Source organism: Lacerta agilis, chromosome 12 (assembly GCF_009819535.1).
Source record: "Lacerta agilis isolate rLacAgi1 chromosome 12, rLacAgi1.pri, whole genome shotgun sequence".
NCBI classification, from domain to species: Eukaryota; Metazoa; Chordata; class Lepidosauria; order Squamata; family Lacertidae; genus Lacerta; species Lacerta agilis.
This window is the reverse complement of record NC_046323.1, coordinates 51,178,192-51,203,630: the sequence shown is the minus strand read 5'-3', so window position 1 is coordinate 51,203,630 and position 25,439 is coordinate 51,178,192. Positions and strand designations below refer to the sequence as shown.

At 46.2% G+C, this 25,439-nt stretch overlaps 1 protein-coding gene across 1 annotated transcript in view; it reads left to right on the top strand.

Moving 5' to 3' along the window:
* The window catches only part of WNT3A (Wnt family member 3A), an 88,705-nt gene extending 76,804 nt beyond the window's left edge, over positions 1-11,901 (top strand). Inside the window, exons 3-4 of the mRNA XM_033165651.1 lie at positions 8,665-8,930; positions 10,736-11,901. Of these exons, the coding sequence (XP_033021542.1) occupies positions 8,665-8,930; positions 10,736-11,215 (746 nt within the window). The 3' untranslated portion in view covers positions 11,216-11,901. The remainder of the gene's footprint in view (positions 1-8,664; positions 8,931-10,735) is intronic.
* Positions 11,902-25,439: the final 13,538 nt, after the last annotated feature.

Genomic DNA, 25,439 nt, shown 5'->3' with positions numbered 1-25,439 from the left:
TCTTTAAGAATGGATAGGTCTGATCTTCTTGCAGTCCATGGGACTCTCAAGAGTCTCCTCCAGCACCATAATTCAAAAGTATCAATTCTTCGTCGATCAGCCTTCTTGATGGTCCAGCTCTCGCTTCCGTACATTACTACTGGGAAAACCATAGCTTTAACTATACGGACCTTTGTCGGCAAGGTGATGTCTCTGCTTTTTAAGATGCTGTCTAGGTTTGTCATTGCTTTTCTCCCAAGAAGCAGGCGTCTTCTAATTTCGTGACTGCAACAGCAACTCCTAGCAATTAGTATTCAGGGGCATATTGCATCCAACAGTGGAGGTAGTATCATAAAACTTCATCCTCACCTCTGATTATCTATCTGATAGAAGTCCTTCCTGGATCTGGCTAAAGTTACAGCTAAAAGCCACCTGTCAATACACCACCCCATTTTTTCCCCCTTTCATAGGCCCAAGGCTATATTTTGCTGGTACACATCCTATTGATTTGGCTGTGAAGTCATGAAGGTACATGGGAAATTCCCTCACCCAGGCACCTTTTTTTCCTGGGGCATAGCAAAGATAGAGAATACATGTATTTTTTAAAGGCTTTTATGCTTACACAGGAACAGATAGTTTGGTAATCAAAACTATTAAACCTTGGCAGGGCACCAAGCCGAGATGGAGATCATCCCAGAAAACAAAAAACAAAACAAAAAAAGAGTTAGAAGAGACTTGGAAGTCTTTGGCATGTATGTAATTTATGGAGAATGCTGGGAATGTGTGGGAGGGAGTGCCCAAAGGCGGGAAGGGAGTAATCTGTTGCTTCCATCCAAAAAAAGAGAGGAAGATCCAAGCTGTTGGGAAGTTGACTTCGCTTATGGCAAAAATATTGGGAACGTTGGAAACCAAATATTGACACGAAGCTGCTTTTTTAGGGTGAACTCAACTGAGGTAGTGAACTCAACTGGAATAAAGTGAAGAACGGTTTTTCTTCAAATGCATAAAACTTGTGACTCCCATTGCAGTTGACCAAGTTAAAATAAGGAGGTAAATCCTGTAGATGTAATGTTCACATGACATACTATCCCACTTCTTGTATATGGAATGTCACCTCCAACTCCCACCAGCCTCAGACAACATGGATAATGGTCAGGAATGATTATCAGTGGTGTCCCAATATCTGCAGAGAGCCAGACTGCCCATCACTATTATAAGCGATTACATGGGGGCCTCGGGACAGTTCTACTAGATTGTGGAGGGTGCTCACACAGGAAGCTCTTCTCTTCTCTTTGTCTCAGAGCTGTGCCTTTTCTATGGTGACAATCCTGGTGAGAAATGCAGGACCCAAGATGGGGAGGTGGAGCTTTTCATGGGCCTGCAGGCCCATTACCAGGTGGGGGGAAACCCCAAGGCATAATTGTAGAATGGGGTGAGGAAACTCAGGCTCATGGGCCAAATGTTGCCCCCAAGGCCTCTCTACCTAGCCCTTGGGACTCTTTATTATTTGGACTGTCCAGATCTTACTAGATTTGCTTTTGAACAGAAAACGCAATATTCAGAACCTAGATCTGCTTGCTCCACAGCATGCAGACATGTGATGAGCATGAGAGAGAGAGAGAGAGAGAGAGAGAGAGAGAGAGAGAGAGAGAGAGAGAGAGAGTTTGCAGTCTGAGAGACAGAAAGGGGGTTCACCCCCCTCACACACTGAAAGCACATGTGAGGGGTTTGTAGGGTTGTACTGTTTAGATTACCCGCAGACCCTTGCCAAGGCACATTTGCAGACATCACCTTCCCATTGCACACATATTTTGGTTGTGTGTAGGTGGCATATGCAATGCATGTATGGCCCCTTCACAAATGCATGGTCAACAGGAGGCATGGGCACTAACCATAACCAACCCAAGACACCTTCAAAACCAGTTGCTGGAAACCACAATGAATGCACTTGAGTCCTGTTTGTGGGCTTGCCATAGGAATCTGGTTGGCCACTGTGAGAACAGGATTCTGGACTGGCTGGGCCATTGGCTGTTATGCTAGTCCTTCATTTGAAGATATTTGAAGGGTTGAGCGGTCCAGTTTAATGATAATGAACTGCTGGAAGGGGCAGGAGGGGCCTTGAAGTTGCCTATCAACAGTTAGTAGCAGGTAGGCAGGTCACCTGGTCGCAGTCTTCTCCGCTAGGATAAGATGTATTGTATTTCTATTTGAATTATAGAAATTGTTTTTAAATATGCATCCACACACACACACACTTTGCACTTTTGGGGGGCTGCCCAGCTGGAAATCAAGCAACCAATTGCATACCAATTGTCCCGGGTAGGACCTTAAGGTCCTCAATAACTTTTTGGAGGTCCCAAGCCACAATGATACTAGGTTGGCTTCAACTAGGGCCAGGGCCTTCTCAGTACTGGCCCCGACTTGGTGGAACGGTCTGTCGCAAGAGACCAGGGCCCTGCGGGATCTGGCATCTTTCCACAGGGCCTGCAAGACGGAGCTGTTCCACCTGGCCTTTGGGTTGGTTTCAGTTTAACCCTGATGTTTCATTCTTTTGGTGTGATTGCTGGGCTACTTAAAAATGAGGCTGCAGTCTAGATTAAATTTTAAATTGTATTTTAATCTGTATTTTAATGAATTGTTTTATGTTTTTGTTGTGATTTTATTGGTGTTAGCCGCCCTGAGCCCGGTATGGCGGGGAATAAATAAATTACTATTATTATTATTATTATTATTATTATTATTATTATTATTAGCTTAAACAAAGGGGCTTAAAGAAGCAATAGGACACCCACCAATCAATCCTCTAGTTTTCTAAAACAGAAAATGGAGCATATTAGTGACTTGGTGAGTGGGGCCCAGGGAAATTAATCATGAGCATTTAGGGAAACGCATTTCCCAAGGAGTGGTACCAGCCTCATTCTCAGGTGGAATTTTGCCAACAGGTTAAAAGGCAGCTTATTTTTGAAATTGTTCTCTATTGGTTGATTTTATCTTCTTTAAGCTTGCTTTAAAGCAGTGGTGATGTAACGTAGTTTTCTTACAGTTGGAGTTTTCCGCTTTATATATGGCAATTTAGTTTATGATGGTTTTAGTTGGGTGGTTTTTATCATTTGAATTCTGCACAAATGGCAAAGAATGAGGCCTCAGGATACCTAAATAAATGGGATGTAAATATTGCTGATTGGCTGGCTGGGTGAACAGTAGTCAAATCCTGCACAGCTGTCCTACAAGGCCACTTGATATGGCTTACGAATACAATGCAATTTTTAAAATATTATATAAAATCAGTATTAAAAATAGCAGTTCCAAACACAGGTAGCAAAGAGTTCAGAGTCCGAAAAGAGTTGCTTTAAGTAAACAAAGGCATTACGGTATATACATTATGAACAGTCCTATATCTGGGATTTTGTTTGTTTGTTTAGTGGGTTTTGCTTCTAAATTGATTATGTGAAAACCGTAAGACTTGCTTTTAAAAATAATTTTAAAGAATATTTTTTGAGACTGACTTCTAGGATTGGGCGAATCTGCCAATATTTGTTTCTCTGCGTTTCTTATTTTTCCAGTCTTAGGTTCAGTTTGTGAATTATTATTATTTTGAATTCTCATGAAAATTCATCAGCATTTTAGTAGAAATTTCTCCTAATATACAGGGTTTTTTGAATATAATTTTGCCTAATATACACATCTTTGCAAAGCAATTTCCCCTAAAATAATGCTTTTTCTGTGTTATCTTCATGAATATATGCATTTTTATGCACACTTTACCCTAGTTTTTGTACACATTACTAGAATACTGCCTTGCAAAACTCAAAGAAGTTCAAATTTTCAGTGCACATTGTGTTTTGGAAAATGCAAATTAGAAATGTTTAGCTTTACATGCAAACTGAATCAAACTTTTCTCTCATCTCTAGTACATCTAAGGAATATTATACTGCACACCAAGGTGCATTGGTATTGCATACTGTGCAAGGGCGGAGGAAGCTGCGGAGGCACCTCTGGGGGTGGTGCGTTGCTCCGCAGCATGCATGCGTCCTGACACATGCGTCGTGTGTCGTGATGTCATGACAAATGCGCCGCAGAGGCGAGGGGCGGGCCAGCAAGGCGGCAGCAGGAAGGGAGAGCACGCGCCAGGTGGCGGGGCTCGAGCAAGCCGGCGCGCGCTCTCCCTTCCTGCTGCTGGGCCCTGGGCGGAGCCGCAGAGGCGAGGGGCGGGCCAGCGAGGGGCGTCACACAGGCCACAAGCATGACACCGCCTCGCTGGCCCCCCCTCATCTCCGTGTGCAGTTCTGCCCAGGGCCCACCCCAGTGCCAAAAAAAAACAAAAAAAAGGAAAGCGCTAGCCGGCAGAGAGAGAGAACCAATCCCAAAACCTTGCACGGCGTGCGGCAGCGGCTGGCTTGTGCTTGCTTGCCCACTCTCTCAGCTCACGCTTTCCTCTTTTCTGTTCTTTTTGGGTTTTTTCGGCGCTGGGGTGGGCCCTGGGCGGAGCTGTGTGCTGAGGCGAAGGGTGGGCCAGCGAGGAGGGGCGTCGTGCCAGCCACAAGTGTGATGCCCCTCCTCGCTGGCCCACCCCTCGCCTCAGCACGCAGCTCTGCCCAGGGCCCACCCCAGCGCCCCCCAAAAACAAATAAAAAATAAAGGAAAGCGGGAGCCGGCAGAGCGAGCGAGCCTGCAAGCAAGCACAAGCCAGTCGCCGCCGCACGCTGAGCGAGGTTTTGGGATCAGCTTGGGAGTCGCTGATCGCGGGGGAGGGCGCCCAGAGTGTCACGCTCTCCAGGGCGGTACCCGGGGCAGTCCGCCCCCATCGCCCCGCCCTCACTACGCCACTGATAGTGTGACAAGGATGGTTTCTCTGTAGCATTAGCTTTTAGCAGGGGTGGGGAACCTTTTTAAGTCTATGGGCCACATTGTCTTATGGACAACTTTCCAGCAGCTGCATGGGTGGAGCCAGAGGCAAAAGTGGGTGGAGCAACAGATGTGACAACTACCTTTATCCAGAAGCTACATTCCAGCCACAGAAAAGTCAGAGGTTCCTATACACCCCTCTCTCTATCCAGGCCAGCAAGAGGCATCATCCTAGTTCAAGGACACTCAAAAGCACTCAAGGGGAGCAGGACAGGTTAGGAATGGAAATCTGGGAAGAGGGGTTGTTCCCTGTCCTGGTGGTTTTGCTTGCAGAGAGTCCAAAGGGCTGGAAATAGAGGCCCAGAGGGCTGCACTTGACCTCTAGGCCCAAGGTTCCCCAACCCTATCATAGCTGACTTTAAAAGCGGAATAAACTTTTTTGAAAGGCTATGAGCCAAGTACTGTACCCTCTGAGAGCCAGTTTGGTGTAGTGGTTAAGAGCGGCAGACTCGTAATCTGGGGAACCGGGTTCGTTTCTGCACTCCTCCACATGCAGCTGCTGGGTGACCTTGGGCTAGTCACACTTCTCTGAAGTCTCTCAGCCCCACTCACCTCACAGAGTGTTTGTTGTGGGGGAGGAAGGGAAAGGAGAATGTTAGCCGCTTTGAGACTCCTTCGGGTAGTGAAAAGCGGGATATCAAATCCAAACTCTTCTTCTTCTTCTCTGTCGGTGGGCCTTGTCAGGTTTATCTGTCAAAGGCTGTGGGATCAGCAACACTGACGCTGGAATTGTCCACAATGCTCCAGAGTGCTGCTGCCACATTGGGAGCATTGTGCAAAATTTAAAATGGCTTGGAGCACCAGGCCAAGCCCCAAATCTGCCGTGGACCCTACTAGAGTTTGGGGGGTGCAGCAAGCAACCCAGAAATTCCAGGTGCTGATGCTACCAATCCAAAGCAAACTAGTTTCACAAGCCTAACTTCTCCTAGCCCGCCTACTGGGTCTGTAATACAGGTAGCTTGCATCTCATGTGAGGATTCTGTTCCAGATGTCCACACATAAATGCAAGGACATGCAAAGCCAGGAACCTCCCAGAACCGCCATCGTGCCAGGTGGACAGCTGCCTACTCAGCTTTGGGAAGGAGGCGCAAGGGCTCTGGCATGGTCCCAGAGCCTTCCCACCTCCTTCCCAAAGCCTGGTAAGCAGTTGACTGGCTTTGGGGAGGAGACAGCACTACTCTAGGACCCTGCAGAGACCTTGCATCTTCTTTCCAAAGCCCAGCTCCTCACTTACTGCCTTTGTCCTTTGCAAAGCTGGGTAAGCCCACCATCATAGCTTGGTGTGTGTGTGGGGGGGTGTTAGGGAGGGAATAATTGAAGAATAAGTTTCCTCCAAACACCTTTTATTTATTTCCCCCCTAACCCGCACAAAGCTGCAATCACGTAAGTAAAATAAGTAGAACCGTACAGTTGGAAGAGACACTGAGGGTCATCTAGTCCAACCCCCTGCAATGCAGGAATCTCAGCTAAAGTATCCATGACAGGTGGCCAGCCAACCTCTGCTTAAAAACCTCCAAGGAAAGAGAGGCCATAACCTTCCAAGGAAGACCATTCCACTGTCGAACAGCTCTTACTGTCAGAAAGTTTTTTTCAGGTATTTGGTGTAAGATGCAAGTTACCAGTACAGTCGTACCTTGGATCCCGAACATCCTGGAACTTGGACATTTTGGCTCCTGAACGCTGCAGACCCGGAAGTGATTGTTCTGGTTTGCGAATGTTATTTTGGAACCCGAACTTCCAACAGGGCTTCTGATTGACTGCAGAAGCTTCCTGCAGCCAATCAGAAGCTGCAATTTGGTTTTTGACAGTTTTGGAAGTCGAACGGACTTCCGGAACGTATTCCATTCGACTTCCAAGGTATGACTGTACTTTTCAGGGCCTCACCCTCCATCGCCACAGCCAAGCCTCTTCATAAAGTGCACCCCACAGATGTTCAGTTAACCCCCAAATTTCCTCAGAGCCCTGGAAGGAGCTCCTTTGGAGGCTTCATGAGAACTAAAGAAGAATCGTGCTTGATCAAGCCAAAGATCCATCTAGTCCAGGCTTCCTCAACCTCGCCCCTCCAGATATATTTGGCCTACAACTCTAATGATCCCTAGCTAGCAGGACCAGTGGTCAGGGATGATGGAAATTGTAGTCTCAAAACATCTGGAGGGTCGAGGTTGAGGAAGCCTGATCTAGTCCAGCATCCTGTTCTCACAGTGGCCAAACAGATGCCCCAATGGGAAGCTCACAAGCAGGAATTGGGTGCCACAGCTGCTCTCCCCACCTGCAGTTCCTAGCAACTGGCATATGGAAGCACGTTGCCTTTGAGGTAGAACATAGCCATCGTGGCTAGTAACCATTGATAGCCTTTCCCTCTGTGAATTCGCCAAGGTGTGTGAAATGGTGTAGGCTGGCTTTTCTCTCTCTTTCTTTTTCACTCCTCTGTTAGGAATGCTCTCTGTTCCCTCTAGGTAAGGATTCCTCCCTGTACTTCTGTTCACTGACAGCTGACTTTCCAGAAAGGCCTCGTCTCTCTCAAGTCGCGACCTGCTGCCTGTCTCTTCTGCAGCTACCAAGAACCACCCAGGCTGGCTGACAAAAACAAGCCCTGCCATTCTCCCTCTCCCTCCTCTTATCTCGGCTGAGGCTCTTACATTTTTATATGGCAGCTAAATAACCCCTCATTTCCATTACAAGTGCGTGCTTTTCCTCCTGTTTATCTTCATCTCCAAGGCCAGCCTTTCTCTTGGCCCTGAGGCCCAGGACGCCTCAGGTGAGCTCACCAAAGCTAAAGAGGGTCAGGCCAGCTATTAGCCATCGATGGTGGTGTGTGGGGAGGGGAGGGTTAGACAGACAGAGCCAAACCCTTTATCGGGCATAGGAAACAATTCACAAGTCTCAGAGGCCTTTTCTCTCTCCCCGCTTCTCCTTCTCTGCGTCAAAGCTGAACCCGGATTGCTTGCTCCAGAGATAGGAGTGGGGAAGAAATTTGGTTTGGCTTACATTTTCATGGAAACCTATGAAATTATTTGATCCAATCTAAGTTGTTGTGTCCATCATTCATAACCACTCAGGGAAGGTAGGAGTGCAGAGCGTGGGCACGCAATAACTACAAAAAAGCACACATTAACATGCTTATATTAATGAACACAATGTGTGAAAATGCATTGTGTTAGGGGCAATTCCTTGCAAAAATGTGTAAATCAGGCAAAATTCCATACAAAATGTGTGTATAACAAAGATAAATCAGCACTGAAATGCTGGTGAATTTTCCCGAGGACTTAATTTTTTTAAGTAAATGCAAACTGATGTTGGACCACCCTGTGTTAAGGTATTCATTCATTCATTCATTCATTCATTGGAGGTCACAGCTATTAAACAGGTTAGGTATTGGATTCAATTTGTACTGTAGACATGAAAAGGGCTCTGTGAGTCTTAAACAATCATATCCTGGGTTGGCTATAGGTTTTTAATGAACAGCCTCCAATATTAAAGGGGAGCTTAAGGTTAAGGGTCCACACCTGAGTGTGGATTCTGATTGGACATAAGCCCAGAGCAGTAATTCATCCAGAGCTGCAACCAGCAGCATACTGGAAATAATTCTGGCTTCCAGTATTTCTAACTGGTACATTTAACTCCTGTGTATAATATTAATATATATAAATAATTTCCTCTCAATGTGGCTGATGAATTTTCTACTCCAACCTTCCAGTCTCCAAGCTATATTTGCGAAAGTGACCCCATTGTCCTTGAGTAACGGTGATGATGAGCATGATGTTAATTTTCTTCCCACAGCCACCAGAGAGTCAGCCTTCGTTCATGCTATTGCCTCTGCTGGTGTGGCTTTTGCAGTGACCAGATCCTGTGCGGAAGGATCGGCCACCATCTGTGGCTGCGACACACGGCACAAGGGTCCTCCGGGAGAAGGCTGGAAATGGGGAGGCTGCAGCGAGGATGTGGAGTTTGGGAGCATGGTGTCTCGGGAGTTTGCGGATGCACGAGAGAACAGGCCAGATGCTCGGTCGGCCATGAACAGACACAATAATGAAGCTGGAAGGACGGTAAGGAAAACCGTGGTTTTGCTCTATTCCCTCAGTGATGACTGCAACACTATAATAATTTAGCAACTTGCTTCAGGTATAAAAGCAGGCACCAAATTGCACAATCAGCGAATCCAGTTGATCCTGTTCTCCTTGACTGCACCATTTAAGGCTGCTAGGGGGCAATCGTCTGACTGACAAACTTCTGCTCCATGGTCAGAGGAGGAAAGAAGGGGGGAAAAACAAGCAAGTTGCATAGTCACCTAACAATCTCATTGCTTTCACTATACTTCTACTCTACATCTAGCTGAGGTTTTACTGTCAAACATATTGGAAGCTGGAAGAGCCAGTGTGGTGTAGTGGTTAAGAGCGGTAGACTTGTTATCTGAGGAACCGGGTTCGCGTCTCCGCTCCTCCACATGCAGCTGCTGGGTGACCTTGGGCTAGTCACACTTCTCTGAAGTCTCTCAGCCCCACTCACCTCACAGAGTGTTTGTTGTGGGGGAGGAATGGGAAAGGAGAATGTTAGCCGCTTTGAGACTACTTCGGGTAGTGAAAAGCAGGATATCAAATCCAAACTCTTCTTCTTCTTCTTCTTCTTCTTCTTCTTCTTCTTCTTCTTCTTCTTCTTCTTCTTCTTCTTATACCAAGTCAGACCCCTTGTCCTCTAGCTCAGTATTGTCCACATTGGCAGCAGGATTTCAGACAAGTCTTCCCCAGCCCTACCTGAAAATGCCAGGGACCTTCTGCATGCAAAGCAGATGCTCTTCCAAATGTCAATAAAGACATCCCCATGGTGGCCAACTGCAACAGTAACAAGTAATGGTGGCAGGAACATTCAAATTGCTTTGTGGAGCAGAAAGGAGGAACCTCTGGCCTGTGGGTCTAATTAGGCACATCCAGGAGAAGAAGAGTAGAAGAAGAGTTTGGATTTGATATCCCGCTTTATCACTACCCGAAGGAGTCTCAAAGCGGCTAACATTCTCCTTTCCCTTCCTCCCCCACAACAAACACTCTGTGAGGTGAGTGGGGCTGAGAGACTTCAGAGAAGTGTGACTAGCCCAAGGTCACCCAGCAGCTGCATGTGGAGGAGAGGAGACGCGAACCTGGTTCACCAGATTACGAGACTACCGCTCTTAACCACTACACCACACTGGCTACACCACACTGGAGGACATTATGTCCAAGCTACACCCACCTGCCTTACACCTGTTGTCATATGTGACATCTGGTGCAGGGGAGGTAAAAGCCTGGTACAGCTGAAAGGGGTTTTACCCCTAATCTGCCTGACTGAGCTTCAAAATCTGACCTTACACCTTAAAATCAATTGGCAACTCTCAGGACATGGACATAACAGAAGTACTACAGTGAGGGAAGATTTCTGGGTCCATCAAATGCACGAATATTAGACTGTAAACTGGTACTGTGCCAGCATCCGAAAATGCTGAGATATTTGTTGTAGCCACTGGCAGAGCTGCGGCACACGCCTGACTTCCTGCCACAAGTGTCGTTGCTGTTTACCAAGGGAAAGGGGTGAGGTCGGTGCGGTGCAAATGCACCAGCGGAGCCAATCTGCCATTCCAGCTGGTGCATTTGCACCGCAGCAACCGTGCTGCCACCTCTCTGCTCCCCCTCCAGGTAAACCACAGAGACAATGACAGGAGGTTAGGTAAGCAGCATTGCACCACCAACCACTACTGGATAATTCGGAACTGCCAACTCTCCAAAGTTTAAAAATGCCATATTGAATGTTTCCTCATGCTGCAAGCTAATGTTGTCTCTCCTTCTTCTGCCTTCCTTGCCATTCCCCCCCTTTCCTTTTCCAGTCCATTATTGACCACATGCACCTCAAATGCAAGTGTCACGGATTGTCTGGCAGCTGTGAGGTAAAGACCTGTTGGTGGTCCCAGCCTGACTTCCGGGTTATTGGTGACTACCTCAAGGACAAATATGACAGCGCTTCAGAAATGGTGGTGGAGAAGCACAGGGAGTCCCGCGGCTGGGTGGAGACACTGCGGCCCAAATATAACTTCTTCAAAGCACCGACCGAGAGGGATTTGGTCTATTACGAGAACTCGCCCAACTTCTGCGAGCCAAACCCTGAGACTGGCTCCTTTGGCACCCGCGACAGGATCTGCAACGTCACTTCCCATGGGATTGATGGTTGCGACCTCTTGTGCTGCGGGCGAGGACACAACACACGGACTGAGAAGAGGAAGGAGAAGTGCCATTGTATCTTCCACTGGTGCTGCTACGTCAGCTGTCAGGAGTGCATACGGGTCTATGATGTCCACACGTGCAAGTAAGATGGGATGGCCACGGAAAAAGAATCAAAGATTACTTTTTTTTCTATAGGAGAAAGTTGACTTCTTGAGATACACACACACACACACACACGCAGAAGCTAGCATTGGTTGGCTAGAATATGTATCATTTCTTCTCAACCATCACATCTGGATGTTAACCTTGCAATTCCTGACAAACCGAGATGCCAGCCAACCAGCTGTTTTTGACCTTTCGCCCCGCAGGAGACCGGTTTCTTTAACTAGTCAAGAACATAGAGCTGGATAGCGGATGGCGAGCAGGTTTCCCAGAAGGTTCTGGAGTCTCTGCTCTTTCCTTTCAACTCACATGACAAAACTCGTGCTATTAAGTGTCCTTTGAATGTTGTGCGTCTTCCTGAAACATGGCCTATTTGTGCATTATGAGCATGGAAGAAGCTTCTAGCGCAATGACTCTTGATGTTCCAGCCCAGCCTGTAGCTAAGTTTCTATGTATAGAATTAACAACAGGTGGTGTGTTGTTTGTTTTTTTAAAGGCCCTTGTTCAACCTCTCACAAGAACTGGAGGAACTTGCAAATGACTCTTCGCTCTGTGGAACTGCCAAACTCTTTGTAATATATTCAAATCCTGAATGGATTGACGATTCAGACAATGCTTCTACTATGGGAGAAGGAAACAGGAAGTGAGGTGGCACGTGTGTTATGCTTGTTAAACAGTATGTATGTGTATATATATATATATATATATATATATATATATATATATATAGACTCTCTCTCTCTCTCTCTCTCTCTCTCTCTCTCTGCTACATATGTACATACATACATATGTACACCATGTCACAATTTCAAGTGGGCACTGTTAAGGCACTGCTTATTTGCCCACTTGTACCGGGTAGGATTTTTACCATAGGAAATAATGTCACAGTTGTGGGCTGTCTACTGGGAATATAACATTGTGACTTAAACAGTTGGCTCCCTCAGGATCAACAGCAGGCCTCTGAGGACAAAATGGCTGCCAGGCCTTACTGCAGTAGATAGATTGTTAAATGTCATTAAATCGCAGTAATCAAGAGGATAGGAAATTACACCCTTTCACCTGCATACCCTGGGTCTTCATCCAAGCCATGCGATATGAGAAGTGAAATGTTGAAGGGGCATTCTTTGCAGCCATCATGAATGTTCAGGCAGGTTTCTGACCAATGAAACCATTTCAGCCAGAGTTTCTCAACTGATATGTGCAAATTGTCCTTTATCTAGACATACCCCGTCAAGCATAACCCCAGAATGGCGTATCTGCAGTTCCCACAAGACCAAAAAAACTTGGTAACTGGCTCCTTTTTCCTGTAGGTCATGTTTTCAGAAGAAAATCCTTCAAAGCTAACCTAGGGAGTTTGTACCATTTCCATTTTCCAAGGCAAAGATGCATATTTCCTCTTTTTTTCATTGTATGACTATTTGTGTGATCAGATGGCTGAAATTGCAGACATTGCAAACACTTCCCCCCCAGTGCTGTCAAGTATCCCGTTTTCCCCGGGATTCTCCCTTATTTCAAGCAGTTTCCCACTGCTCTCCCTTATTTTTTATTTCCCTTAAATTTCCCATTTTTAATGGAAGCAGCTCCTCCCCTGCTGACCAGGGACTGGGTGGGAAGACCTCGCCTACTTGGAGAGAAAAGCCTCAGCCCTCAAAGCAAGTGGGAGCCATTTCCCGTGCTTACAGGGGGGGGGGTATTCCTCCCCCTGCACCAGCCCCTATCCGTTCCCCCCGAGCCCCTCAGCCGGCCAATAGGGTTAGCTGGCGGGCGGAGCCTGGCTGCCTTTGAGCAGCTGCTGCTTCCTGTCCTGTTTTGATGGGATCAGACAAGAAGACGATGGGGCTCCATCGCACGGAGCACATGGCTGCCCTCCTCTTTGCTGGCTGCCCTCCTCTTTGCTCCGCTCCGAGCCTGAGCCCGCTTGGAGTTTACATTGCTGCTCCGCCCACTTTTGCTTCTGGCTCCGCCCACCACTGACATGTGACTGTCCCCGGGATAGGTGAGACTGCTGATCCCTTATTTTCAAATCCGAAACTTGACAGGTATGGGCCCCGCACCCCCACCCCGATGGTTCAATTTCCTCAGCAGATAACTTGTTGGAGGTTTTCCTTGTTGATATATACAGGGGCCAACAGAAGTCGCTCCAGTCAACAAAGCTGGCCTCCCACATTGAGGACATAGATCTCTGAGGGGGGAGAAGTATCTATCTTTCCCTGGCACACTCCCCAAGTTCCTAGTGTGCCCTGCAAACACTCAAGCAAAAGTTATGGAAGCCCTTCCAAGATGGAATGATGTGTTGGCTGTGGAGATGTATTTGAGGGTGAAGACAGATAGCCATTTACCTTAGCCTTGCAAAGGTGTCCAGAGAAACCCACTGAAAATATGCTCAATAGCCTTTCCACACATTTCTGGATTTATCGTGTGTGTGGCAGGGACAGCCAACCTGGTGTCTCCAAATGTTATTGAACTCCGACCCCTAGCAACCCCAGTCAGCTCTACCACTGAGCTACAGTCCATGTAAAGGGAGGCAGAGAAGGGGAGGGAAAGCATTATTGGGGAGGGTGTCGACACGTCTTCTATAATCTCAACTACAGTGGTACCTCGGGTTACAGATGCTTCAGGTTACAGACGCTTCAGGTTACAGACTCCGCCAACCCAGCAATCGTACCTCGGGTTAAGAACTTTGCTTCAGGATGAGAATAGAAATCGTGCTCTGGCGGCACGGTGGCCCCATTAGCTAAAGTGGTACCTCAGCTTAAGATCAGTTTCAGGTTAAGAACGGACCTCCAGAATGAATTAAGTTCTTAACCTGAGGTACCACTGTAATGGTTTGATATGAATCGGGGGTGGGGGGATATGACAAGTTGAATCCAGTCAAAGTTGCAACCATGACAAAGTTAAGCACACACTTAATTATCTCCTACTGAAATGAGACTTTACAACAGGGGTACGCAACCTAAGGCCCGGGGCCGGATGCAGCCCAATCGCCTTCTCAGTCCAGCCCACAGACGGCCTGGGAATCAGCGTGTTTTTACATGAGTAGAATGTGTCCTTTTATTTAAAATGCATCTCTGGGTTATTTGTGGGGCCTGCCTGGTGTTTTTACATGAGTAAAATGTGTGCTTTTATTTAAAATGCATCTCTGGGTTATTTGTGGGGCATAGGAATTCGTTCATTTATTTTTTTTCAAAATATAGTCCAGCCCACCACATGGTCTGAGGGACAGTGGACCGGCCCCCTGCTGAAAAAGTTTGCTGACCCCTCCTTTACAAGTTTCTCAGTGTCAGCAGGATTGTGCCCCAACACAAGTGTAGATATATGCTGGACTATGCGGTAAAGAGGCATAGATATTTTCAGTGCCCTCGACGGACTTGAAATGAATTTTCTGCACTCTTCCAGTGATCACAGGTAGTTTAAATGGTAGAGAGCTTAGGAATCCCTCTGTATTCACCCCAGGGCAGAAACACAGCTGCAATCATAGAGGAAATATGATATGCCGAGTCTCAAAATGAATGAGGTCCTCTTCAGTGAGGTTGTTTCTTTTACTTTTGATTAGACATCTCTCTCCCTCTCATTCCAGCGTCCCAGGAGGCTTTCAAAGGACCCTGGAGAAGGCTCAGCAGCCCTGCTGAGAAACATTTTAAAATCCTTTTGTTTCCATTTTTCCAGAATTCTCAACTCTATTTATTTTGTATTTATTTGTTCCTACAAACTGACATCTTGGAATCATCTCTCGCTGTTACAAATGGCCTTTCCCAGTCAGTAGCTCCTTATTCTTTAGCTGGAAAGACATCTCAGGGTGAATATGAGGAGCCTTAATGTAGCATCAACCTTGTAGGGGCCCTTTGTAGGTCATGAGGAGCTCCCGGGGAACCCCCCACCCTGTTCCCAGGCAACCATGGGCAGAACTACCTTGATTCTGCAACTTTAATAAACCAAATCTCTTGTGCTTAGCAGCCACTCTAGGCCCACACAGTTGTGATCTATGACAGAGTAGCCAACATTGTGCCTTCCAAGTGTGGCAGATGCCCAACTCCCACCAGCTTCTTCCAGCATATTCAATAAACAGGGCAGAAGGGGGTTGTAGTCCACAACATCTGGGCAGCACAAAGACCAGAAAACGGCGATCCTCCAGATGCTATTTTTTGTTGCTAATGGTCAAGGATTATGGGAGCTGTAGTCCAACAACATCTAAAAGGTCACAGGTTCTCCATTTCTGACATGGACTGTCACAGACCTGGTTTAGATTGAGGTGGTGAAGCTGCATTGCAACTGCAAGGGTGGGGTGGAGTGGGTCACAAAATGTCCTCTTAACATCTAGTTTATATGTGTGTTGTGCGTGTGCTGATAGGGGGTAATACTGTATAGAATCATAGAATCCTAGAGTTGGAAGAGACCACAAGGGCCATCCAATCCAACCCCCTGTCAAGCAGGAAACACCATCAAAGCATTCCTGACAGATGTCTGTCAAGCTTCTGCTTAAAGACCTCCAAAGAAGGAGACTCCACCACACTCCTTGGCAGCAAATTCCACTGCCGAACAGCTCTCACTGTCAGGAAGTTCTTCCTAATGTTTAGGTGGAATCTTCTTTCTTGTAGTTTGAATCCATTGCCCCATGTCCGCTTCTCTGGAGCAGCAGAGAACAACCTTTCTCCCTCCTCTATATGACATCCTTTGATATATTTGAACATGGCTGTCATATCACCCCTTAACCTTCTCTTCTCCAGGCTAAACATACCCAGCTCCCTAAGCCGTTCCTCATAAGGCATCGTTTCCAGGCCTTTGACCATTTTGGTTGCCCTCTTCTGGACACGTAGTCAAGTCTGAGGTGGTAGACCCCATACAAAAATTTTCTGCCTGTGTGAGAATAATGAGGTCACAGCCTTAAGAATCTACCATTCTTAGTGACGGATTATATAGATTGCATGTAGGGAGGGTGTCCCCAGTCAGTATTTTGCGGGAGGGATTCATGTGCATACCAGCAAATTTAGATTTGTAGAATTAAAGGGGATTAAAGAGTTTTGTTGTCCTGGAGCTGAATCCACACCATACATTTAAAAGCACCCCCCCATCCCCAAAAAGGAATCTTGGGAACTGTGGTTTGTTAAGGGTGCTGAGAATGGTAGCTCAGTGAAGGGTAAACTACAGCTCCCAGATTTCTTTGGGGGAAGTGAATTGTGCAGTTAGGAAAGCAATGGTTAAATGCACTAAAAAGTGTGAGAGGAACAAATGACTAATGGGGAAGACACAGGATGAATGGCCATTATTGTATAGCCCTCCCTGCAAACAAATCAGAATGGACACTCAATAAAGACCAGATAAAATTTAACTTCCTCATGAAGTTTGTGCGAGCAAATCAAGATGAATGTTGAATAAAGAGGAGGAATGCTGGTTATTTTTGTTGCTGTGAATTAGCAGCCGCAATGGACGAGGAATGGGACCATGGTGAACGGAACAGTGGGGTTTAACACTTTCTCCATGTACTGTAATCCCGAAACCCACCCACCACACACACACATATATAATGTATATCTAGAGATTTGAGCCGGGAAATGGCACCCCCATCTGGAATCTGTGGCCACAAGCAGCTGCTTCCCATTGCTTCATGACTGGCCCAGCTCAGAACATCTTAGCAGTCGCCCCTATTTCCTGTTCAGAGTCACCCTTTATTATCCTTTATTTACCCACGTATTATCAAAAATAAAGCAAATCCTGAAATTCCAAAGCTATTGTACAAAAGAAGAGTCGCCACCTTTGTCTCTTTATCTCTCTCCTTCCCCCCCCCCTTGGTATTTTGTTAAGTCTGATGGGTTTTTTATGATTATTTATTTTATGAATAAATGTATATATTAGTAAGAGTATATATTTGCAGAAATAACTCTTTGGGGACAGTGTTGTCAATCTGCTACTTGACTTGTCATCTGAGTAAGCAGCGATCTAGTAGATCACGTGAAACTCAGCCTGAACAGGGCCTGCTACTATTTCCCTGTGTTTAGAAATATCCTGCGCACACTTTGGAGATGCTTGTACAATGCTGTTGAAAATGGGGTGGGCCACCCTTTGCTCAAGTGGAGCCCTTCCATTTGTGTGTTGCAGTCTGCAGAGTCCTGGATCGTGGCCCCTTGTCTTTTTATCCTGTTTTTTACCGACAACCTGCTAGCAATGTCTTGTATTTTTTTTTTACCAGTTATGTTTCATAGATGTGTTTAACTTTATAATGAAAATTAAAAGAATATGCATTAATTTTAATTTTGTTGCCTTAAAAGTTATTGTACTGGGGGGAAACAGAGGAGTTATATTGTTTTAAAAGCCAAATTATACACATGGTGTTTATCATTTAGTTTGGCCTCGAGTGCCAGTGCTGGGGCCCAGCTCACAACAGGACACTGCATATCCTCCAACATTTCTCTGATGAAAATAGAGGTGTCCCCTCCAACATTCCTCCAATGAAAACAGGGATTTCCTACCATGCCCTTCAACATTTCTCCAATGAAAATTTGTTGTTGTTGTTCAGTCGTTCAGTCGTGTCTGACTCTTCGTGACCCCATGGACCAGAGCACGCCAGGCACTCTTGTCTTTCACTGCCTCCCGCAGTTTGGCCAAACTCATGCTAGTCGCTTCGAGAACACTGTCCAACCATCTCATCCTCTGTTGTCCCCTTCTCCTCCTCCTCCTCCTCCATCCTTCATCCTCCCTTAGGATGTCCCAATGAAAATAGGGACATCCTATGGGAAAGCAGGACATTCCGGGATCAAATCAGAAACCGGGATGGCTTCTGTAAATCTGGGACTGCCCCTGGAAAATAGGGACACTTGGAAGGTCTGCATGGAGGGGGTTGCACCCTGCTGTGGTTCTCATCTGGATGAGACCCCCTCCTCAAACCTGTAATTTGCATTGGATGAGGGACTCCCCTTTGATCTACTGAGAGGTTCTTCCCCCCACACACACACACACAATGCATTTGTAGGAACAGCAGGACCCCAATCCAGATCAGACTCACAGCAGAAGCAAAGAGTTATATCATACCACCACTGATGTCTCATCCCATTCCATTCAAGGAGGAACTATGTGATTAGTGTCACACGTCATCTGGGCCTTGAAGTCTGCCCACTGCCATGCTGATGTAGATCAATGGTCTTTATTGTTGCAGAAGAAGAAGAAGAAGAAGAAGAAGAAGAAGAAGAAGAAGAAGAGGAGGAGGAGGAGGAGGAGGAGGAGGAGGAGTGTGGATTTGATACCCCGCTTTATCACTACCCGAAGGAGTCTCAAAGCGGCTCACATTCTCCTTTCCCTTCCACCCCCACAACAAACACTCTGTGAGGTGAGTGGGGCTGAGAGACTTCAGAGAAGTGTGACTAGCCCAAGGTCACCCAGCAGCTGCATGTGGAGGAGCAGAGACGCGAACCCGGTTCACCAGATTACAAGTCTACCGCTCTTAACCACTACACCACACTGGCTCTTTCAACAGTCTCCCTGTTAAGAACCTAAGAGCATATGAAGAGTCTGGCTGCTGAATCAGTCCAAAGGCCCATCTGGCCCAGCACTCTGTTCTCTCACTCACCAACCAGATGCCCCATGGGAAGTTGGCAAGCAGGAGCTGAGCACAACAGCACTCTCTCCTCTTGTGCATTCTCTCAAGTTATGAATAATACCCAAAAAACCAAGGTCACGTACAACAATATGCAAAACGCACAACAAACGTAACCGGCTGATAAATGAGTCTCAATATAGCATCATTTTACATATGAACGGTATAATATAGAACTAGAAACCAATATACATAGATGCAAACATTCTACAAAGGTTTTATATAGTCTTGCCAGTCCGCAACATAGGAGTGTAGTTGCCACAAGGAGCAACCTTTGTACCTTGGAACTTTTATCTGAATTTATGTGGGTTGCGCAAGACGTGCTGACATTTGATGTCACAGATTTCGGTAGAATGTTTGCATCTTTGTATATTGGTTTCTAGTTCTATATTATACCGTTTATATGTAAAATGATGCTATATTGAGACTAATTTATCAGCCGGTTATGTTTGTTGTGTGTTTTGCATATTTTTCTCTCAAGTTATGGCTAGTAGCCATTGATGCAAGCAGCCAATTAAAGTCCCCTGGAATATAAGAAGCTGACATATGAGGGCAGTCCAATCTAGCCCTTTGATTGGCAGCATCTGTCCAGGGTCTCAGGTAGACAGGGGTCTTTCCCACTAGTCCAATATCCTGTTTCTCACAATCATCCATCAGATGCCTCTGGGAAATCCCTAAGCAATAGTCCTCTCCTACCATTGGTCCCTTTCAAAAGTCGCACTTCTCCAAATTTTGCAGTGCGGCTCTCGAGCCGAGTAATATGCACAAGAATGCATATAAACTGGATGAAGTGCGCATAGAATGCATTCATTGGTAAAAAAATAAATAACATATAAAAATACATTATATTGGGGAAAATGCTATACAAAATGTGTAGATTAGACAAACTTACATGCAAAATTGTGCATGTTAGGAGAAATCAGGACTAAAATTCTAATGAATTTCGATGAGGACTTTGGCTTTTTTTTAAACGTACACGCTGAAATGTGGAGAACTGAAGATTGGGAAAATGAGAAACTGAAATGCATCTCACACGGCGGTTCTGAGGATAAAAATCGGGGTGGGGGACATGCATATCACCTTGAGCTCCTTGGAGGAAAGGTGGGATATAAATGTCATGATAATTAATAATTTAATTAATTAATTGCCCCATTCATTCTCCCACAGAGCCCCATCCTCTACAGAAACACCAAACACTGTTTGACTTTGCCTGTGTGAACCCAGTCTTAGAACGTAACCAGCAACTGGACGTCTCCGTGCCCTGGCTCTGGAATTTGCTTGCTAAGGATACCTTACCCTTATTGGCAGGTGGAGAGTCAATGTGTGTGTTCCATTATAAATGCACTCTTAGGCACTCAGCCAGAATGCATTCCTTGGGGCTACAAGCTACTCTGGGGCTTACCTGTGTGTGTCAGCAGGTGAAAAGTGTTAAGCAATGAACTCTGTGGTGGGAGTTAAGGAAAGGTCAGTGCCGTCCATCAGAGGGCAAGGAGAGTGTGGCAGGCGAGACTCCTGCCTCTAGCCTAAAATACTCACAACAGACCAGAGCATTGACACACATCCCTTCTGCGGCCTCCTTGAACCACACCTGGGTGGGCATAGCATCAGTTCCACCCCCCCCACCCCACCCCACTTCTATTTATCTTGTCTTGACTATCACGGACAGACAGCTTGTAGCTGTTGAACATCCTCAACATATCTGACTTTTGAATTGCTTATATTGGTACCCAGGGACCTTCACGGACAGCCAGGGATTCAAACTCATGGAGGAAAATATTATTAATGGCTACAAGCCATGATGGCTGTCCTCTGCCTCCACGGTCAATGCAGGCATGCTTCTGAATACCACGTGCTGCGAAGAGTGCTTTTGTGCTTGTGTCCTGCTTGTAAGTTTCCTATGGGCATCTGGTTGAGAAAAGGATGACTAGATGAGCCATTGGCTGGTCTCTGCCTGGTTCCCTGTAACTTGGCTTCTCGTAACGAGGGAACCGCCAGAAGGCCCTCGGCGCTGGACCTCAGTGTCCGGGTAGATCAATGGGGGTGGAGACGCTCCTTCAGATATACTGGACCGAGGCCATTTAGGGCTTTAAAGGTCAGCACCAACACTTTGAATTGTGCTCGGAAACGTACTGTGACGGCTATTAGCTTAAACAGCATGAAAAGAAGAGTAAGGAAATTCAGAAGGTTTCAGCGGCTGAAAAAAATGTTGCTTGTTCGGGGCCTGGTACTTCTTATTTCCAGTTGCCAAGGAAGAAACACCACCATGCTTGTGAGCTTCTCAGGATGCCTGGCTATCCATTGATGGAGACAGAACACTAGGCATGATGGACTTGTGGCCTGATGCAGTGAGGCCATTTCTAATTTTCATTTCTGCAATGTGGAATAATATATGATTTGGATGCATCAGAAAGCTTTGTTATCATTTGCATGCTTCTCCCCTTTTCTTCCCTTTGTGTGTGTGTGTTTGACCTCTCCTACATGCTACATATATTTTAACAAGATTTATACTTTAGGTGCAAAATAATGAATTATTACAAAACCCACGTTATGCACCACTGGTTCCCAGCAAATGTAATGGGCCCACATCAAAGGCAGAGGGGAAACACCCACCCTATTCACCCTATGGTGTGATATTTGAGGGGGTGGGGCAGGTTATAGTAATGCAAAAATGTCTTCTGGCATTATCAGCTTTAGCCTAGGGATCTTCTCTCAGGTGGAGATGATGACAGGGTTAGAGTAGTTCTGACTATTGGGGGGTGGGTGGCAATGCAACCACCTCTGTCGCATTTACAGGGGGTCATTAGCGGAGGGACCAGCTTCTCAAATGGTTCTCACGCCTCTGCCAGCACCCTCCCCCATGGCTTCACCCTCCATTTCACACCTTCTCAAGTACTTGCTAACTTCCATTTCCCTTTGGCCAAAGTGGCAGGCCCAAGAGCCTACATCCTCAATGAATAGAGGACCCAGGGAAATTGGGGATGAGTTCAGGGGGTCTATTGAAACCCAAAGCCATAAACCCTTTCAAAGGCAGCAAGGCACCAATTGATGCTGTCTTTTCAGTTGCAATTCCCAACTGCTTTTGTGGGCTTCGGCAGGTTTGGGGCAGGGTAGGAAAGGGAGGGGCAGAGAGGAAGAGGGATTTTTCACCTAGAGCAGTCTTCCCAAAACTTGGTGCCCTCTGTTTATAACTCCCATTAGCTCCTACTAGCGCAGCTATAATAAGACTTTTCACCTGTTTTTCACACGGGTAAGACCCAGAATGGTGCTGGAGGAGACTCTTGAGACTGCAAGAAGATCAAACCTATCCATTCTCAAAGAAATCAGCCCTGAGTGCTCACTAGAAGGACAGATCCTGAAGTTGAGGCTCCAGTACTTTGGCCACCTCATGAGAAGAGAAGACTCCCTAGAAAAGACCCTGATGTTGGGAAAGATGGAGGGCACAAGGAGAAGGGGGCGACAGAGGATGAGATGGTTGGACAGTGTTCTCGAAGCTACTAACATGAGTTTGGCCAAACTGCGAGAGGCAGTGAAGGATAGGCGTGCCTGGCGTGCTCTGGTCCATGGGGTCACGAAGAGTCGGACACGACTGAACGACTGAACAACAACAACAACAAAAGACCCAGAAGGCATGAAGCCCTGCAAGTGCTTGCTATGCTAGCTGGGGTTGATCAGAGCTGAGCCCAAAACATCTGGAGAGCAAGAGCTTGGGGAAGCTAGACCTAGAAAGAGCCCCATGACACAATGCAGGCCTCCCACCAAGAAGACTGAATACTATATAGGGGATAAGGAAAAAGGCATTAGGTGTGTATAGGCTTCATAGGATCATAGGAAGTTGCCTTCTACTGAATCAGCGCAATGGTCCAACTAGCTCAGTATTCTCTAGACTGGCAGTGGCTCTTCAAGTTTTCAAGCAGAGTTCTCTCCCAGCCCTACCTGCAGATGCCCAGGATTGAACCTGGAACTTTCTGTAGTCAAAGCAGATGCTCACCCACTGAGCCGTGGCCCATCTAGACCTAGAAGTATTTCCTTACTGCTGGGAGTTTCCTGTCATAGGTTTGGCATGACATACCTTGATTACGACATCTGGTGTACAGCTGCTGGCACCCTGGAGGTGGGTGGGCTCCCAGCACCCATTTCTCCCATTAACTGCCTGCCATTGTTAGTGATGCTTGGAAGAGCTCACATCTGATTTCCAGGGTGGGAAAGTGGACCCAACAGGAGGGCTGGATGCACAAGCGACCAGTCCTCTGTGAGCCACTTTGATTGGTGGGTGTCCAGCCATTTCCAAGGGGCCAGGAAAAGAAAGAAAAACACATCATGATATTTTGCCTCTTGAGTGCGGAGAGATAATAGTGAACGTTGGTTGGCAAAAATTTGTGAAACATTATCTTGTCGCCTTACAAATACACATGTATACATGTGTCATTTCCCCAAGTGTGCATGCACACGAAAGCTCATACCAAGAACAAACTTAGTTGGTCTCTAAGGTGCTACTGGAAAGAATTTTTTTATTTTGTTTTGACTATGGCAGACCAAAACGGCTACCCACCTGTAACTGGAACCACTTAAGGTTCATTTCCATTTGCCCTGCTGCCTTCCCCCAGGAAAAGCCACGCTTTAGCGCCAAATCAGAACAAATGGCAACCAGGTTTTCCACAGATAGCCGTTTGTTCCAATTTAGCGCTAAAAAGCATGTTTTCTGGGAGAAAGCAGCAGGGCAAAGGCATAACCGCTTGGACCTGTGCCCAGAAATCAGAAAACCGCTCTGACCTGTGCTTTCAAGACATGGAACAAATGAAAGTGAGGACGAGCTGTTATTGTGAACCAAGGCATCTAAAGCATTACGCTTTACTATAGCTACTAGCCAATTTTTATGTGGTCTTACCTGGAAGACAAAGCTTCATCTACTAATTTCGCTTTGACATTCTAAATTATCCTCTGCTGTAAACAACAATAAATCAAGATAATTGAATCTCAGTTACTATAAATCATTGTATGCCACCCTCTTCATGAATAATCTTCCATCAATTAGGCTCTTCTCCATTTCCTTCATTATAAAGTCATCTGAAGAGGTAACTGCAGCTTCTCTCAAGCTTAACCTTAGGGAGAGAGTGCTTAAGAGTTTTATTTGTGCAGAGAACAGCAACACACACTACCATTACTCTTCTTTACCCTTAATGTTTACTCAAAGCCCATCATACAGAATAGGACCACAAGGTTAACTCCTTATCACTCTCCAATCTATTTAGATATTCATATCTCAGTTCTGAACTCTTAGTTCTTTAGGCTCTCCACCTGTCTGCCCCTACCTACTCCACCTGTCTACCCCTGACCAGGAACACCATTAGCAAAATAGCTAAACAGCTCAAGCTGTGTGCTGGTTCTTATGGTCATAGTAAGACTGCCAGTGAGTGGTACTGCTTCAGACTCCAGATGGGGGCTTACATGATTGGCTTTCTGTACAAAATAGAAAACTATCATGCCAGGAATAAGAATTTTAGTCTGGACATCTCTTTAACATGCTAGTTTTCTACACACAATGATTGTTTTGGTTTTGCGTGGAATCCCATTCAATCACATGAGCCCCAGCTCTACTCACTACAGCTCAAAGTGGTAGAGGCCCAGAAGTAGGCTTACCACCTCATTGAGAGCTGGGACTTTGGGCAACTCCAGATGACCTGTTTATTGAGCATTCATCCTGATCTATTTATGAGGAGAAGGTCTGATGATGTTGCATGATGCAAGTGTTATTCCACGCTTTCCTTATCGTAAAAGGTCTGATCTTTTGGAGAAGCAGGCTAGTTGTGCAAAACCTCCCAATTAACTGTAATTACCTGAATTTGCTGGTATGTTATTGAATCCCACTTGAAAATAATGACAGTAATGAAGTGCTCTATATTACTCCAGTTTGCAATGAGGATGTGTGTATCATATATTTAATGTTCTCCCAGGTTGAAAACAAAGCCTGTAAGAAGAAGAAGAGTTTGGATTTGATATCCCGCTTTTCACTACCCGGAGGAGTCTCAAAGCGGCTAACAATCTGCTTTCCCTTCCTCCCCCACAACAAACACTCTGTGAGGTGAGTGGGGCTGAGAGACTTCAGAGAAGTGTGACTAGCCCAAGGTCACCCAGCAGCTGCATGTGGAGGAGCGGAGACACGAACCCAGTTCCCCAGATTACGAGTCTACCACTCTTAACCACTACACCACACTGGCTCTCAGTGTCTTGAATCCAGGAGTATGGTAGCAGGGCCTGACAATATCTTAACCCCTGTACAGTAGCTTGCACACAGCAGGAACCTAATATGTGCTACATGCAGCAGCACCAGATTTGCAGAAGTCGTCCCAGTTCCACTTTTCCTTAGGACATCCCTATTTTCATTGGAGAAGTGTTGGAGGGTATGGAGTTATCCAAACCCCGAGTCATCTGAAAGCAGTCCTGTATAGGGAAGGTCTTTATAATGTTTAATGCTTTGTTATGTTTTTATATGTTGGAAGCCGCTTAGAGTGGCTGGGGCAACCAGACCCAAACTTTTCCCACCTTGCATCCTTGGCTATCAAGCCTGGTTGCCTTTTTTGCTCCAGGAACACAGGATGACCTTCCACCGAGTCAGACCATTGGTC